A 17,806-nucleotide genomic window follows, 5' to 3' on the forward strand; every position below is an offset into this window, starting at 1 on the left:
ACTGATTTTTTTTTACAATGGTGATAAGTATATTTGATTGGTGAAGAAGCATGTCTTCAATGATGCTGCTGGAAATATTAGATCATCTAATATTAGGTTATCTAGTAAAATAAAAAAATAAGAATACAAATATCAAAAGTTAATTTAAATAATGGCATGCCAAAAACTATTAAATGCCTCTGATCATCAACAAATTTTAAAATAAAACAAAAAGACAAGCTTTCAAATGTGAGCATATCTCTGCAAACCATATAACAAATAGAGTAGAATAACAGCTATCTATGGATCAATCATCTATCTATCTATCTATCTATCTATCTATCTATCTATCTATCTATCTATCTATCTATCTATCTATCTATCTATCAACTTTGACAACAACAACAAAAATAGCTCATTCATAACATGGGAAAAGAATTGAACAGGTATTTCACCACACACAGCATTTCAATAGTTATTTAATAGGCAAATATACTCAACAATTTTAGTCTTCAGAGAGATGCAAATGCTAAATATAATAAAAACCAAGATAAGGACAAAGAAAACAAAAAAAGAAAACAACAACAGTTGTCGAGGTTGTGGGACTTGGAATTCTTACTCACTGTGGATTGGAAAGCAAAATGGTACACTTATTATAGAAAACACAGCCATTCCAAATCCTGGGTGTCTTTGTCATCTAAGTGCTGCTAGAACAGAAATATCATAAGGCGGGTGGCTTATAGCACTGAAGTCTATACTTGTACAGGGTAGGAAGCTCTAGCGGAAGGTCTTTGATTTCTGTTGATTCCGTTTAGGAGGAAGATCCTTGTATCCTTTCAGCACCTGTGGCCATGGCATTCTCCGGAGACTTTCATGTGTCTGGACATCCAGCTTTCCCCCCCTGGATCCAAGAAGTTCCCAGTACCAGCACCGGGCCCTGAGTCCAAAGAATGTCGTCTTTTGACAACACATCCAAAGTATGTAAGACAAAGTATCTCCATCCCTGTGGCTGCTGAGGAGCATTCCGCCTATACTTCCTCCAAGAGGGTTTGAGCCCTTCTTTTGTCAGTCCGTGGAACTTTCCATCTTCTTTGTTAACACCGCAGATACACGCATATAGTTTCCCAATATCAATATGTAAAATATAAAGCCGATGATGCTATATCTCATTTTTAGAAATTAGAGGGAGAGGACAGGTGAGGAATAGAGAAAGACAGATGTACTACTTTGTAATGAAAAAATACACCAAATCATTTTATCTATATCATGCAATAAGCGTTTTTGTGCCAGTTTTGTCACTTTACATTTGTGCCTTCAGGTGCTGTGGAGACAGGCTAGGAGGGATACAGCCAGTGGATTCAGGGATTCAGCTGGTTCACAGCAGTTCCACAGAGCAGATACTGACATTTGTGGTGATTTCGGTAACTCATTGTTAAAATGGCACATATAGTCAGTGTTCACTCCAAGGTGGCCGGCCATCCAGCCATCCAATATGGAAATTGAAGATTTACATTCCTTACTCTTTTTTTAATGTGTAATTATTTTACTGTTTTTATTTAAGTACCAATTGTAGGAAATAATAAACTACCTTTTGATATACATATATATACATAAATCTATACATATAAATCTAGACATATACACATACATACATATACACACAACTTTTAGTGGGTATATATATCCATATCCATATATATATAACCTTTTGGTGTGTGTTTATTATTACTAGTGTATTATTTCCTACAGTTCGTAAATAAAAAAGAACAGTAGAAAACATGCACATAAAAAAGAATAAGGAATGTAAATTTATATTATATGGATGTACACTGGTTTAAATATATATAAACCAGGGTAATAAACCACCTCTTACAATATTTCAATCCCACCTAAGGATACAACCTTTTAAATATAGATATATAATTAGCTAATATTCCTAAACTCATCTTTTACAAAGATTTACCCCTTGATTTTTGATGATTCTATATCATATATACAAATGTCCTATATCTATTTTTTTTCTTTTCTTTTTTAGTAGATATTAGGCTTTCCCTTTTCCAATATCATTGCTATATTTTTATTACCTTGTGGATTTGTAGTCTATCTTAATATTTGATAGAAAGGCTCATCATTAAAAAATTAGTATTCTTATATGAACTTCAAAATATGAAGAATATATTATTTCAAAAAAGTCTACAAGTACAATTCAGTGGCCCTGTTACATTCTTCAACTGCTGTAACCTTTCGCAATATCCTTTTCCAAGTTATTCTACTTTTATGAACATAAACTTTTCCAAATTCACACTTCTCTTTCATTCAAGACTAACTTTGCTGGACACAAGCATCCTGTATAATCATTGGAAGAAGTTTGCTTCATTGAATAATAACGCGAAAATAATGGTTATTTGAGTTTCTTTATGTTTAATAATTATTTTGTAGAAAAATCTCTTCTTGAAAAGAAAAGTATACAGAAATGCAAGAAGTGTTGCATGATCTGCTTATAGCCTCTGTGTATGGCATTAAGAAAAAAATTAATGTTCTCTAAAATAGCCTTCTCCTCTCCCCCCCCCCCACTTTCTTTTTCTGAAACCATGGAACTAAATATAGAAACATATACACTGAGGAGATTGGGTACAAGTCAATATTTTGTCCACAATATCTAACTAGATATACACTACATGTGTGGTTTAGAAACACTTTCCGTCCTGTTTCTTTCTTTCTGGACATTATGCAACTTCATGTTAATTAGCAACTTGGAGATACAGATGGCCAAGGTCTTGAGAGAATCCATAAATTGTGTGCCCTTCATTTTCTCCAATCTGATTTTTCTCTAGGGGCTATTGTTCAAGAAATACTTGCTTTCATCTAGCTCATGGGTATTGCGCAGTGCTATTGGCTTTGGGGATGAAACTCTAAGGGGCTCCATCATGCAATCACGTATCTTCTTCGCTGAGCTGTGGCAAAGGTGAGAAGGAGAAGGGAGCCAACAGCTTAGTAAATGTAAGTAATGCATCTTGTTTCCTCTGATGGCCAGGCCATTCTCCTCCTGGAGTTTCTCCCTCGTACTCTCATCAGCACTGATGGATGGACTCCGTGACTAAGTCACCTCCTTCAGGGCTCCTACAGATCCCTCCTCAGGAATTCTTTCTCACACCTGACTTCTAGGAATTTATCTCAAACATCATAAGGACTCATACCATCATCATCTGGAAAAAATGAATGGGGGTAAGATAATTCTTGACTTTTGTTTGCCAAAGCAAAAGGTTTTCCCCCTAGAGCATTCTTCTTCTCCAAGTAGCACTTCATAATCTATATTGCATATTTTAGATTAAGAAAACTAGCAGGATCAGAAAGGAGATTTTCTGCATTTCAAACCACACATGTGTGCCCAACACACGTTTTCAGACTCCAACCTCTGATCATTTTCATCATCTCCCTTAAAGAGATTCCCTTCAAACCACAACTTTTGGACCTGAACCTTTGACAATCCTTGAGCCTACCTTCAATTTAAAAACTAGGGAACTGGCCAAAGAAGTCATGCACTTGTAAATTTGCCACCTAGACCCTGTATCCACTCTTCAAGAGCCACTCTATGAATGTGAGAAACACTGAGCAGGCGAAAAATAAAGAGTAACCATTCATTCTTTTCCCTCAGGACAGCGTTCGGTCAGTAGCTGAGATAATTTGTAGAACTTTCCATGTAGAAATAGCCCGCTCTTTACCTATGCCACCATGTGCATTCACACGTGAGCATGGAAAACTCCTGAAGATAATTTACTTTATGTATTCCTCTGGCCTCCTTAGAAAAATATTTGGCATGAAAGCCTGAAATTCTCACTTTTTTGGCATTTTGTTTTGTGTTTGCTTGTTTTGTTTGGATTTTATGACCCACGAAGTTGACTTTTGACTCATAGTGATCCTCTGTGACCAAGTAGAACTGCCCCCAAAGGCTCTCTTCCCTGTGATCTCTATAGTGGCAGATTACTAGTCAGTCACCTGCAGTCATCCAATGGGTAGACTCAAGCCACTAACCCTTTGTCTAGCACCTGAGCCCTTAACTATTAGTGTCTCCAGAGCTCCTTTTATAGTTGACTATGTAAAATAACCAGGGGAAGTGTAACAGTGAATCTTCACTATTGAATAGATCTCTCCCTGCCATCTAGTCCATGGTTATAGTGACCGCACTGTGGGTTTCCCAGACTGTAACAGTAATGGGAGTAGACAGCCTGGTCCTGCTCCCAGGAGCTCCTGGTAGTTTTCAACTGCTGACCATCAGGATGCAGTCAGATGCCTAACCACTACATTACCCAGGCTAGATATTATATAAATGCACATAAAATGCAGCTATGCATACATGTATGTGGCATGTGTGTCCAGATGCCTTCATTATATGTGCTTCTAAGTGGTATGGCCTCAGACACTGTACAGGACATGCTGTGCTTATTTTCTAATTTAATTCTCATACTTTTGTGTGATGCCTTTGATTCATAAAGACACCATGTGTAGAACAGAAAAAGCTATGCTCTGAAAAATAAAGTAACTTGTCCAAATTCACCCACCTAGCAAGATTTGCTGCCATATTTTTTTAAAGGGCTATCCCAAATCTAGAGCCCAAGCATGCAGATACCTGACTACTCAGATAACCTAAATGAAACGAAGGAGCTCTAACTCAAAAAGGATGCATGGAAATATGTTTTACTTGTGCTTGTTCATGTCAGTTTTAAAACATGGTTAGCATTGCTCACATAGAATTATTTTTAAAGTTATTTCATGGTAATTGTACTGACATAAAAAGTTCTGAAGGAATATCAAGTATGTAATCCTGACAGGCGTGGGGGCATGACTGGCCCATGCAGCAGACCAAGCCAGGCTTTTGTGCACCTCCTATAGCCAGTAGATGATGGCTTCCTTAGGAGGTACCCATTCTTCATCCAAGCCAATGAAGGTACCTAATGAAAATGAGTTATGGATCATCCTTTGTGAACAGCTGACAGCCATCATGAATTCTGGGGTTGAAGAATTTCAGGACACACTGCAACAATTTTAGCACCTGCTCAAGTATGAGCTACTTCACAGCTTGACAGAGCTGAAAGGTTCCAGAGAACCTACTATCATCCAACTCCCACATTTTACAAGCAGGTCTGGAGAATCTAATAATTGACCTTAAACCACACAGATGTAATCAAAGTCAAAGATAGAAAGGAGTTCATATCTCCAGACTGAAATACTGAAGTAAACTGATTACAGCCACCCAGGACCCACCTCCAACCCCACACCAGCCAAGAGGTGTTCTTTTCAAGGAAAATACAAAACCAAGTAGTTCAAAGTGGCTGCAGTAAAAAGGCAGTACTGTTGATTCCTGAAATCAACCCTTCCTCCATGGGAAGTAGCTTGTCTTTCTGTCTCCCATCCACATTTCCTCTATATTGATTCCATGCCCAGACTTCCCATGGCAGGAAGATGGGGATGGAAGCTCCAGGTTTAACATCCTCTTAAGTTCAAGTATACAGACAGAGAGAACTTCTCTTTCACCAAACAATCTCAAATGAAAATCCTGGCCACAGTTGTGTTTGTTCTTCTCCCTGAAAATCACAAACACCAGGTGATAGAATTCACCCACTGAGGCAGAGACTAAGCTACAAGTCAATCCCCAGGGCCCCTCCAAAACATGGGGAAAGAACTGTGGGATGTTTTCAACAGGAAAGGGGTGAATGAATAGAAGGAGCCCAAAACCCAAATATTCATCATAGGTATATACATAGCACCATTATGAAATGTGGATGTTGATAATACTTTTAAAGGAAATGAATCTCTTGATTAACAATGTATCAATAAGTATGCCATGAAATAACCTTCCTATTGTTTACACTTTTACTACATTATAAGTTAACTACCACAAGGAAATCATGAAAAAATATTTTAAGGGATTAAAAAGCCAAAGCACACTATCAGCAAAGGGGACAGATTGAGAGTTGGTTATCCCACCTGCAGCAAATACGAATGGTGAGAGCCCCCAAAGCATTATTTTGACCTCTCTTAGTAAAACAAATGGTGTCTTCTGCTGAATATTTGCTACAAGTCATCCTGCGTCCTTGAGGATTTAACATTTTCTGCCACCCTTCCATAATATTCCTTTTATAATCAAACAACGCAACATATTTAAACATGTTTATTGTTGATAGGTGCCGCTGTGTCAGTTCCTACTCACAGCAGCCTATGTATCTTCACAGTTGCAGTTATGTGTGAGCCGATTGCTTCAGCTGCTGTCGCTATGTATCTTGTCCAGTGTATATAATATACATTTGTTATCTCTATTGTTTGTTTGGGAACCATGGTAGTAAACAGTTCGGCTGCTTCCTGAAAGGTTAGCAGATGTAACTCACCAGCTGCTATTGGGTCTGTAGGAGCCTGAATTGACGCAAGAAATGTGATTTATGGGGTTGTTTGTTCATTTCATGCCTTTTAATAATATGGGATACTTTGTCCTTTTTTGCACATTTATATATACCTCCATCTATAAGACTGCCTAACATATGAAAAGCAATGTATATGTGCTAGTCTGGGTAGACTAGAGACACAAATCCAGCGACACGCATATATATGTAAAAAAGAGTTTTATATCAAATATTAATTGTATTTTTAGAAAATATCCCAGCCCAGCTCAGATGAAGTCCATAAGTCTGAGATTAGTCCATAGGTCCGATACCAAACTATAAATTCCTTTTCAGATTCATGCAACACTTGCAATATGAAATGCAGGAAGATCATTGAGGGTGAAAATCTTGTGGATCCAGAGGCAGTGGAATCATCTCAGCGCTGGCATGGGTCTGCACAAGCTCCTTCAGCTCCAGGGCTCTGGTTGCATCAGCATAGCTCTATGTGGCTGGTCAAGAGGAATGTGTAGCTGAGAGATTGTGTGTCACACCTTCAGGAAGGAAGACAGACAGAATCCTCAGGGCTAGGTTATGCTGTCACAGCGGCTTCATTGGCTACAACCTGATTGAAAAGGTAGACTCCATTCCTTTGCTCAAGTTGAAAGGAGATTATGTAACTGCCACAGTATATGTGTATATATTCTATGTAGTGTAATGCAGTGCCAATTAGCCACATGGGACTACTTAAAGTTTAACCTAAATTGACTTTAAAATTCAGTATATCACTTACACCAGCCATATCACACTAAAAATGCCTAATTGCCAAATATCCCTAGAGGCTACCATACTGGATAGTGCAGTTATAGGTCGTTTCTGTCATTGTAGAATGTTATACTGGATATTGCTAGTTTAATAGATCAAAAATACAGAAATGAGGTGACAAGTGGTTACCATATGACAAATATGGTCATGTTAATGGGATTAACAATTCAAAGTAGGGCTCACTATAAAATCTTAAATGATCAGAAAACATTTAAGAAAAAAAGAAGCAAAAATATCAGCATAGACAATTTTTTTTACATCAAATATAAACCCAAATTTGATCCTGAATTAATTAGGTAAAAGAAGCGAGACGAGACTCTTTGTGGAACAACTTGAAAAATATAAATTAGTACAGATTGGAACAGTGGCTGCAAAATAGTTCCAATATAGCAATGCGTGTGAGAGTGGCAATGGAGTGGGCAGTGTTGTGTTCTGTTGTGCACAACAACTCTATGAGTCTACGCCACCTGGATAAATGGTTTATGTATTGTGATATTTTCTGGAATTTAGGGCAATAGATTTTTCCATTTTGTCAGGGGATGATGTGTTAAAATTACTTGCACTATGTCTGGATCAGTAAAAGTAAAAATCATCATTATAGGATAAATAACCACTTTATATTAAGTATTGCTATGATTAGGTAGCATATTGAAATCTTTATAATATGACATTCAAGTTTTGTAAATAGAATCCATTAATAGATAAAGGGACAGAAAAATTCTCCATAATAAAGGATTTTTCAGTTTTCCTTAATACACTTAAGGTATAATTTTATGTAACTATGTAGAGAGAAGTTGTCATTCATTATTCTTAAATGCAAGTGATTCAATCAGATATTATCTTACAGCAGATAATTTGGAGTGAAAGGCAATAATACTATGTAAGTGAGGAGCTATAGTGACATACATAATATATGCTTTTTATTGTGCAGGACAATAGGAAAAAGAGAATGACAAAGGTATGTTTTGATTTTAATGCCTTTACAACATACCAGTGCCTGGTCTTCAAACAAATGAGTATCAGTATATGACATTTTGCATGATTTTCATCCAAAAAATAAAAGTGTGGTTAGCGGTCTTGACAAATGTATCTTCAAATTTGTGTCTTATGTCTGAATATGGGTGTCTGAAATAACGTTGTTCCCATTAACTTTAAGATATATTGGATTTAGAGTAAACAATTTTACATAATAAAGAAAAGTATAACATCATGTTGCGTTCCCTCTATATTAAAATCCATGTATATTTGACCCGTTGTCTCTCTTAATCAGTTGTAAGAAACAATAATGTAACCTGTCTGTCTCTAAGGCAGGGAAGAAAAAACAAAACTTTATTCGTCTCTCTGATCCCCCATTGAAAGCAATCTATTATTTTTGTTTCTGTGTGAAATTTAACTGTTAACAAATTTTTAACAAAAAATTATCTCAGTTTACCTTAAATAACAATATCTCCTTCTATTGATTTCCCTATACCACATCTTTCTCTTTTACCTTAATAAGCCGATGGAGTACATCAATGAAACATCTGAAGTGGATTTTATATTGCTTGGATTTTCAGACCAACCTCAGTTGGAGATCATCCTTTTCGTGGTAGTCCTCATATCTTATCTTCTCACACTCCTGGGCAACACGGCCATCATCCTGCTCTCCTGTCTGGACTCCAAACTCCACACACCTATGTACTTCTTTCTCACCAATCTCTCCTTTCTTGACCTTTGCTTCACGACAAGCGTTGTCCCCCAGCTGTTGTGGAACCTGAAGGGACCGGCCAAGACGATCACTCCCACTGGCTGTGTCATACAACTCTATGTGTCCCTCTCGCTGGGCTCCACTGAGTGTGTCCTGCTGACTATCATGGCCTTTGATCGCTACGTGGCTGTCTGCAGACCTCTCAATTACACTGCTGTCATGCACCCATCATTCTGCAAGTCTTTGGCAGGAATTGCCTGGCTCAGTGGCGTGGGAAACACGCTCATCCAGAGCACCATCACCCTTCGTCTTCCCAGATGTGGACATCACCACCTTCACCACTTCTTGTGTGAAATGCCTGCCATGCTGAAGTTGGCATGTGTTGACATTCATGCAAACGAAGTCCAGCTGTTTGTGGGCACATTAGTTTTGATCCTTCTTCCTATGACATTGATCTTAGTCTCCTATGGTCTCATTGTCCAAGCAGTAGTCAAAATTAAGTCGGTGCAAGCCTGGCGGAAGGCACTAGGGACCTGTGGATCTCATCTAATCGTGGTGTCTCTCTTTTTTGGGACCGGCTCTGTCATTTACATCCAACCAAAGCGATCTTATGACCATAGCCAGGGCATGTTCCTAACACTGTTCTATACGGTTGTGGCTCCCACCCTCAACCCCCTTATATACACTCTGAGGAACAAGGATGTGAAAGGGGCACTGAGAAGACTGCTGAGGAGAGAATAAAATGTGTAAGGGCAAATCCAAGAAGTAGTAACTTTCTGTGATGGGCGATGTATTAAGAGACATAGCATGGAACTACTTTGGGATGTGTTGTATGTGTGTATCTACACACCTCTCTGGCTGTATCTATACCCACACGGACATGGTCTGAAAAAGAAAGACTCTCAGATTTATCTTATATAGCTTATAGAGATTCTTTTATATTTCTTGGGGGGATGTTGTATGCGAGAGAAAGAGAAAGAAGGGACAAAGACCAACTTTCCCACTCTTGCCTTTATTACATATCTTTGAAGTATTGAAGCATATGATAAGACTGGGGGGATTTGATAATTGACCAAATATATGTGAGTATAACCCATCTCACTGCTCTTGATTCAATTTCTACTCACAGTGACTTTCTAGGACAGAGGAGAATTCCTCCGTAGCATTTCCAAGGCTTTTAATCTTTCTGGAACCAGAATGGCTCATCTCTCTCTCACAGAGAGGGCTTACACCGTCATCTTTATGTTAGCATCACAGTGCTTAACCCACTGCGCCAACAGGACAACTTTTATACCATTAGGATTTACAATAGTGTTTACCTTTTGAATAGAAAATATACATGTTAGGGAGAGAAAAGTACTTTGCAGCATTTTCTTTGTGAAAGATTCCTGTTACAATATTATGAAAATATTTTGCACAAGTTACACAATTCTTTAAAGAAATGAATAATACAAAATAAAATTTGGAAAATGTCTATGAGGAAAGATAATATATGTGGACCTATCTGACATTTGTAATAATTCAAATGGTTTCTTTATTAAAATATAATATCACAAAGTATGTATGATATTAATTATGTAGTGGATTCAAAGCCTCTTATATCCAATCTTAATTAAGCTTATTGTTTTCCCAAGTGTTTCTGTGGTGAATAAATATGTAGACTCTGCTAAAGGCTGAATGTACGTATGTGAATATTTTTATATAAGACTTTAGGGAAAAAGATCGATGTGCATAAATTTATAGGTTTAGTATTAAGGCAGCATATGGACACTAGGCCTCCCTCAAGCACTTACTCAATACAGGAACCCGTTGTTCTATTAAATTGTCATTCCAGGATGCACACCTTCCTGACAAGATCGTTGAAGACAAATGTGTGCATAAGCAAATGTGGTGTAGAAAGTTAATGGTGCCTGGCTATCAAAAGATATAATGTCTGGGGTCTTAAAGGCTTGCAGGTACACAAGCAGCCATGTAGCTGAGAAGCAACCAAGCCCACATGGATAAGCACACCAGCCTGTGTGACCATGAGGTGTCGAAGTGATGAGGTATCAGATATCAATGAACAAAAAATTATATCATTGCACATGAGGGTGAGTTCAGAGTGGAGACCCAAAGCCCCTCTGTAGGCAACTGGACACACCCTTACAGAATGCTTGTTGGGAGGAGACAACCAGACAGGGTGCAGGGTAGCAATGATGAAACATATAACTCTCCTCTAGTTCTTAAATCCTCCCTCCCCTCACTATCATGATCAGAATTCTACCTTACAAATCTGCTAGACTAGAAGATGTACATTGGTGCAGATATGAAGTGGCAACATAGGGAATGCAGGACAGCTGATCACTTCAGGACCAGTGGTGAGAGTGGCAATACCTGCAGGTGAAGGGAAGGTGGGGTAGAAAGGGGAAACCTATTACAGAGATCTAGATATAACCTCCCCCCTGGGCGATAGACAACAGAAAAGTGGGTGAAGGGAAACATCGGGCAGTGTAAGATATGACAAAATAATTGAAATTTGTAATTTATCAAGAGCTCATGAAGGAGGAGGGACTGCTGATGGAGGGGGAAAAATGAGGCGCTCATATCAAGGGCTCAAGTAGAAAGCAAATGTTTTAAGAATGATCATGGCAACAAATGTACAAATGTGCTTGACACAATGAATGTATGTAAGGATTGTGATAAGAATTGTATGAGTCCCCAATAAAATAATTAATAAAACAGAATTGTTTTGGGAAAAGTTATTATTTTTGCATTTTAAATACATTTAAAAACAGAAATTAGTTGTAGGAATGTAGGTACTGGTGGCGTTGAAAATCAAATCAGTAAATCACATGACAATTGATATCCTCGTAACTCTGAATCTCCTAACTTTCAAAATGGTTAAATGTTGGTCACAGCCAAGAAACAGATAATTTAACACTGCTTAATACATAAATGGGCATATATATTTTGCACTAAAACCTTGTTTAAAACCTGGAAGTAGATTCAAGGTAACATATGAAACTGAGGGAATATTTTGGTAGATGAATTTCTGGATGAGTCAACAAAGTTGGGTTTTGCCAGACACTATGTAATAACCTATCAGGTTATCAGATTATGGTAATGGGTATTTATAGCTCAGAACATTAGGACGTTCTGTTGGGAAGGAACCACTCTATCTGAGAAAAATTCAGAACTCAGGAGAATTCATTTAGAGGAAAGAACAAATGATGACGTCTAGATAGAGAAGGGCACCCGTCTCAACAGGTGAGGTGACCTCTGATAAAATTCCCTCAATATCCTGGTATTGTTCGTGAAGTAAGGCGACTATAACAGAGTCATTTGTATGGTTAAGTTTTAGTTGCAGCCGTAAATAGGATGAGTTAGGGATAGTAAAGGTGGGACTGAAAATGTGTAATCATAATATCAGACTGCTTAGTGAATGACGATAATCTTCAATGCTGAGCTGGTGTTAAGATTCATCACAAGGTCTTTTTCTAGAAATGACTTGTTTAAATGAAACATTCTTGGGGTTAATTATCACAGGTAAAAAAAGGCAAGTAGTTGGAAACGACCATAACATGGGAAACATTTGGATGAAGGATGAGATAGACGGTCTATCTATAAATACACAACACTACTTTCAGCAAGCATGACTGTAATCACAAGTTGTTAATAAAACTTCCTCTAATCCTATTGTCACATTCTTCTTCACATAATCTAGCTTCATTGATAATTTGCTCAGCAAACAGATTGAATGAAAATGATCAGTGCATGCAAACTTTCCTTGTTCTGCTTACACAACTGCCTCTCAGGCCACGTACAGTTTCCACATGAGCACAATGAGGTGTTCTGGAGTTCCCATTTTTCTCAAAGCTACTCATGGCTTGTTAGGATCCACACAATCAAATGCCTTGGCATATTCAACAAAACAAAAATATTTCTGCTATTCCCTGCTTTCCACCAAGATCCATCAGTATCATTAATGATATCCTTTGCTTCACATTCTCTTCTGAATCTGGCCTGAACCTCTGGTTGCAACCTGTCAATGTAGTGCTGCAGGTTTTGTTGGATGATCTTCAGCATGGTTTACTTGCATGAACTATTAATGATATTGCTTTATGACCTCAGCATTCGGTTGGGTCCCCTTTCTTTTGAATAGGTAGTAATATGGATCTCTTTCATTCAGCTGGCCAAGGACCTTTCTTCCATATTTCCTGGCAAAGATGAGTGTATGTTACTTTGAAGACTGGGTGCTCCTGGCCCAACCCATGGTGTTTTCAATTGCTTCCCATGGTTTATCAGATTGTTGAAATTTTTCAATTGATATTTCATCAATTCCTGAAACCTTGGCCAATGCTTTCAGTGAAGCTTGCATTTCTTCCTTCAGTACCATGGTACCATGGTTCTATCTCATCTGCTACCTCCTGAAATGGTGGAATGTTGACTAGCACTTTTTGGTACAGCAGCTTTATGTATTATTTCCCTTTTCTTTTTTTTCTTTTTTTTTTTACATTCTATTAGGGGCTCATACAACTCTTATCACAATCCATACATATACCTAAATCGACTTTATATAGCACATCCGTACATTCTTTGCCCTAATCATTTTCAAAGCAATTGCTTTCCACTTAAGCCCTTTGCATCAGGTCCTCTTTTTTTCCCCTCGCTCCCCGCTGCCCCCTCCCTCACGAGCCCTTGGTAATTTATAGATTGTTATTTTGTCATATCTTGCCCTATCCGGAGTCTCCCTCCCCCCCTCCCTTCCCTGCTGTCCATCTCCCAGTGAGGAGGTCATAATTTGATCCCTGTAATCAGTTCCCTTTTCCAACACATGCACCCTCCACTCTCCCCAAATCGCCCCTCACACCCTTGGTCCTGAAGGTTTCATATACTCTTGATTCCCTGTGCCTCCAGCTCCCATATGCCCCAGTGTACACCTCTGCCTGATCCAGTCCTGCAAGGTAGTATTCAGATCATGGTAGTTGGGGGGAGGAAGCATCCAGGATCTGGGGGAAAGCTGTGTTCTTCATCGGTACTACATCACACCCTGACTGACCCATCTCCTCTCCTAAACCCTTCTATGAGGGGATCTCCAGTGGCCGACAAATTGGCATTGGGTCTCCACTCTGCACTTCCCCCTTCATTCACTCTGGCATACACACACACACACACACACACACACACATATTCTTTTTTTTTTTTTTTTGCATGATGCCTTATACCTGGTCCCTTTGGCACTTCGTGATTGCACAGGCTGGTGTGCTTCTTCCCTGTGGGCTTTATTGTTTCTGAGCTAGATGGTCGCTCGTTCACCTTCAAGCCTTTAAGACCCCAGACACTATCTCTTTTGATAGCCGGGCACCATCAACTTTCTTCGCCACATTTGCTTATGTACCCATTTGTCTTCAGTGATCGTATCATGGAGATGTGCAGCTAATGATATGATTTTATTCTTTGATGCCTGATAACTGTTCCCTTCAGGACCACTCTATCACACAGGCTGGTGTGTTCTTCCATGTGGGCTTTGTTGCTTCTGAGCTAGATGGCCGCTTGTTAATCTTCAAGCCTTTAAGATCCCAGTCACTATCTCTTTTGATAGCCGGGCACCATCAGCTTTCTTCACCACATTTACTTGTTCACCCACTTTGGCTTCAGAAGTTGTGTTGGGAGGGTGAGCATGGTAGAGTGCTAATTTAATTAAAGAAAGTATTCATGCATTGAGGGAGTCCTTGAGTAGAGACCCAAGGTCCTTCTGCCACCTTAATACTAAACCTATAAATATAGACACATAGATCTATTTCCCCATCCATATATATATATGTATATATATATATATTTGCATGTACATGTCTTTGTCTAGACTTCGATGAATGACCCTTGACTCCTAGCTCTGTCCTCCATCTCCCTTGACTTTCCTCCTGCCCTACCACCATGCTTGGTCCCCACCTGGGCTACAGCTATCCCTCTTCTCTACGCAACCTTACCCTTGCTCATTCCCCACCAGGCCTGCCACTCCCCACTCACTACCATTTTGGGTCTCATGTTGTTCCCTTGTCCCTGTGTTTGTTGACACCACTTCCTTACCCCCCTACCTCCCCCCACCACCCTAAGTCCCCCCCAGAACTGTCGGTTCCGTTGTTTTTCCTTCATATAGTTCATTCAGCCTGTCCTATTCAGACAGACATGTGGATGCACTAACATGCACGAAAACAAGAGAGGAAAACAAAGCAACAGCATATAACCAGACAACAAAACAACAAAAAACAAACCACTCACAGAATAAAACAAAACACTTCATGAAAGAAAAGCTTGTAGTTAGTTCAAGGATCGTTTGTTGGCCCTAAGGAGTGTTTTCCTGTCCTGTCTGTTGGGGCACCACACCCTGGCCCCAAAGTCCACTTTCAGGATTCCCTGGGGACCTTGCCACTCCATTTCCTTGCTGTTCCGCTGCACACCCCCAGTGCTTTGCCTCGGTGTGGTGGGATTAGGTCAGGTGCAATTCCCACACTGTGTCTCCGGTGCTGTGCCCTGTATCGCCCTTAGTCACTGAGGGGCATCATGTCTCATAGTAGGGCCAGCCATGTTGTTCTCTCTGTGAACTAGCTGCTCTACTCAGGATCATCATCCTCACGGCCTGGTGGGCCAGGCTGTGTTCTGCTCTCTCCAACTCCCCTTTCGTCTGCTCCGGTGTGCTCTGATCAGATATGTCCAACATTGATTCTGCAGCTCCGGGAGATGGACATATTTTTCCATTTTCTGTCAAGGATTCCTGCATGGCTCAATCTTCTTCCCATAGAATCTTTCATTACTACAATTTGAGACTTCAAGTTGTTTCCTTGAGGTCTTTCCGTTTAAGATATGCTGAGCATGTTCTTCCTGTTTGGTTTTCTATTTCTAGTGTTTGCACATTTCATCATAATATTGGGTTTTGTTACAGTTTTGTCTTTCTTGGATCTACAGCCAGTGCTCACAGAAGCAACAGTCAAATACCCAAAGACCCATTGCATGGGGTAAATCTACTGTGAAAGACGTCGTTAAGCGTTGGAAATAAAGGATATTACTTTGAAGAGAAAGAGGTACCTGACTCAAGCCATGGCGTTTTCAGTTGTCTCGTGAGTTTTTGAGAGTTGGACAATGAATACAGGAGGCCAAAAAAGGATGGAAGCATTTGAATCATGGTGCTGGCATAGACTATTCAAAGTAACACAGAATGCTAAAGAACAAAGAAATCAGTCTTGGAAGAATACAGCCAGTATGCTCCATAAGATGAGAACACTTTGGATATGTTTTCAGAAGAGACCAGTCCCTTGAGAAGAACATTATGTTGAGTAAACCAAGGGTTATCGAAAAGAGGAAGACCTTCCATGGAATAGATTGACACAGTGATTTCATTGATGTGCTCAAACTGAAGGAAAGTATGCAGGAAGCACAAGGCCCGACAGCATTTTGTTTCTGTTGTGCACTGAGTCACTGAGAGTCAGAACCAGCTCCAAGGTGCCTAACACCAACAACTATAAATCGTGATCTCATCTAGAGAGACTTTTTAAAAAATTAATCAAATTGAAAAAAATTGTATTTTACCTTGCCAGCAATAATAATTTTCATTTTCACTCTGATGAGAAAGGATGATAGATGAGAACCTTTGAAGGTGAATCCATCAATTATTTGATCATGTTTTCTTAATAGATCAGTATATATACATGAACAGCTATAATAGAAACTTCACATGGGTGTCTCTCACAGTCATGCACATTACAGCTCTTGAATCTCATCCTTAAAACCGTCTTAGAACATTGGATCTCAAAGACCCTGTATACACTGCACACTTTGGTTTTGATTACATGTATTATATCAATTACTTATCTGTGAAATGATTATTTAACACCTAGCAACCCAGGTGTTAAAGGTTGGGTTGCTAGGTTCTGCCCTCCTGCACTAAGTTATAGGCTTTATGAGGGTAGAGATGGTGTTTAGATTTACACCAAATCTTATGTAATACCTGTTCAACAGTCTGCGTTCAATAAAAAACTTGTTGAATTTACAGTGAATAAAGTAATAAAGGGAGACATGGATATGAAATAATAGGATATAAGAAATAATAGAATACATTTATTTTGTCATATTGCAAAAGTGAAGAAAGCAGGGTGTGAAAAGAGAATTGACATGAACTATTTCATTTTCCTTCAGTTTCAGGTTGGGTTGCTAGGTGTATTTTGAACACATTAAAGAACTAAGTAAGAGGACTCTTGAGTTGAGATTTTATGTTATAGACAGCTACACTCATAGCCACAGATGTATAATAGCCTAGCAAATACATAGACAACAAAGAATTGAAATAAGCCACACATCCCCAGTCAACTAATTTTTTTTTACAATGGTGATAAGTATATTTGATTGGCAAAGAAGTGTGTCTTCAATGAACGATGCTGGAAATATTAGATTTACACTTGCAGAAAAATGAAACAGAATATATGCTTCAGATCATAAGTAACAACAAAATTATTCAAAATGGATTGAATAACTGAGCATGAGAACCCAACGTGAAACATCTTAGAAGAAATTGCAGAAGCAAGGTTTTGGGGGGCCTAGCTTTAAGTAATAGATTATCTAACAAAATAAAATAACAAGAGCACAAAAAGCAAAAGATAAATTAAATAATGGCATACCATAAACTATTAAATGTCTCTGGTAATAAAAAAATCTTAAAATAAAACAAAAAGACAAGCTATCAAATGTGAGCATATCTCTGCAAACAATATACCAAATAGAGTAGAATAACAGGCATCTGTCTATCTATCTATCTATCTATCTATCTATCTATCTATCTATCTATCTATCTATCTATCTTTCAACTTTGACAAAAACAAATAAATCAGCCCATTCATAACACGGGCAAAGAATTGAACAGGCATTTCACCAAACATAGCATTTCAATAGTTATTTAAGAGGCAAATATACTCAA

At 38.7% G+C, this 17,806-nt stretch overlaps 1 protein-coding gene across 1 annotated transcript; it reads left to right on the forward strand.

The window, feature by feature from the left end:
* The first annotated feature begins 8,667 nt into the window (after positions 1-8,667).
* LOC142437542 (olfactory receptor 2G3-like) lies at positions 8,668-9,603 on the forward strand. The gene has a single exon (XM_075540658.1). It carries the CDS (start codon positions 8,677-8,679, stop codon positions 9,601-9,603), a length of 927 nt encoding a protein of 308 aa, XP_075396773.1. The 5' UTR covers positions 8,668-8,676.
* The last annotated feature ends 8,203 nt before the right edge of the window (positions 9,604-17,806 follow it).

This window comes from Tenrec ecaudatus, chromosome 1 (genome assembly GCF_050624435.1).
Source record: "Tenrec ecaudatus isolate mTenEca1 chromosome 1, mTenEca1.hap1, whole genome shotgun sequence".
Classification (NCBI taxonomy): domain Eukaryota; kingdom Metazoa; phylum Chordata; class Mammalia; order Afrosoricida; family Tenrecidae; genus Tenrec; species Tenrec ecaudatus.

Coding starts and splice junctions, on each gene's coding strand:
- LOC142437542 (XM_075540658.1), top strand. CDS start 8,677: ATGGAGTACATCAATGAAACATCTGAAGTGGATTTTATATTGCTTGGA.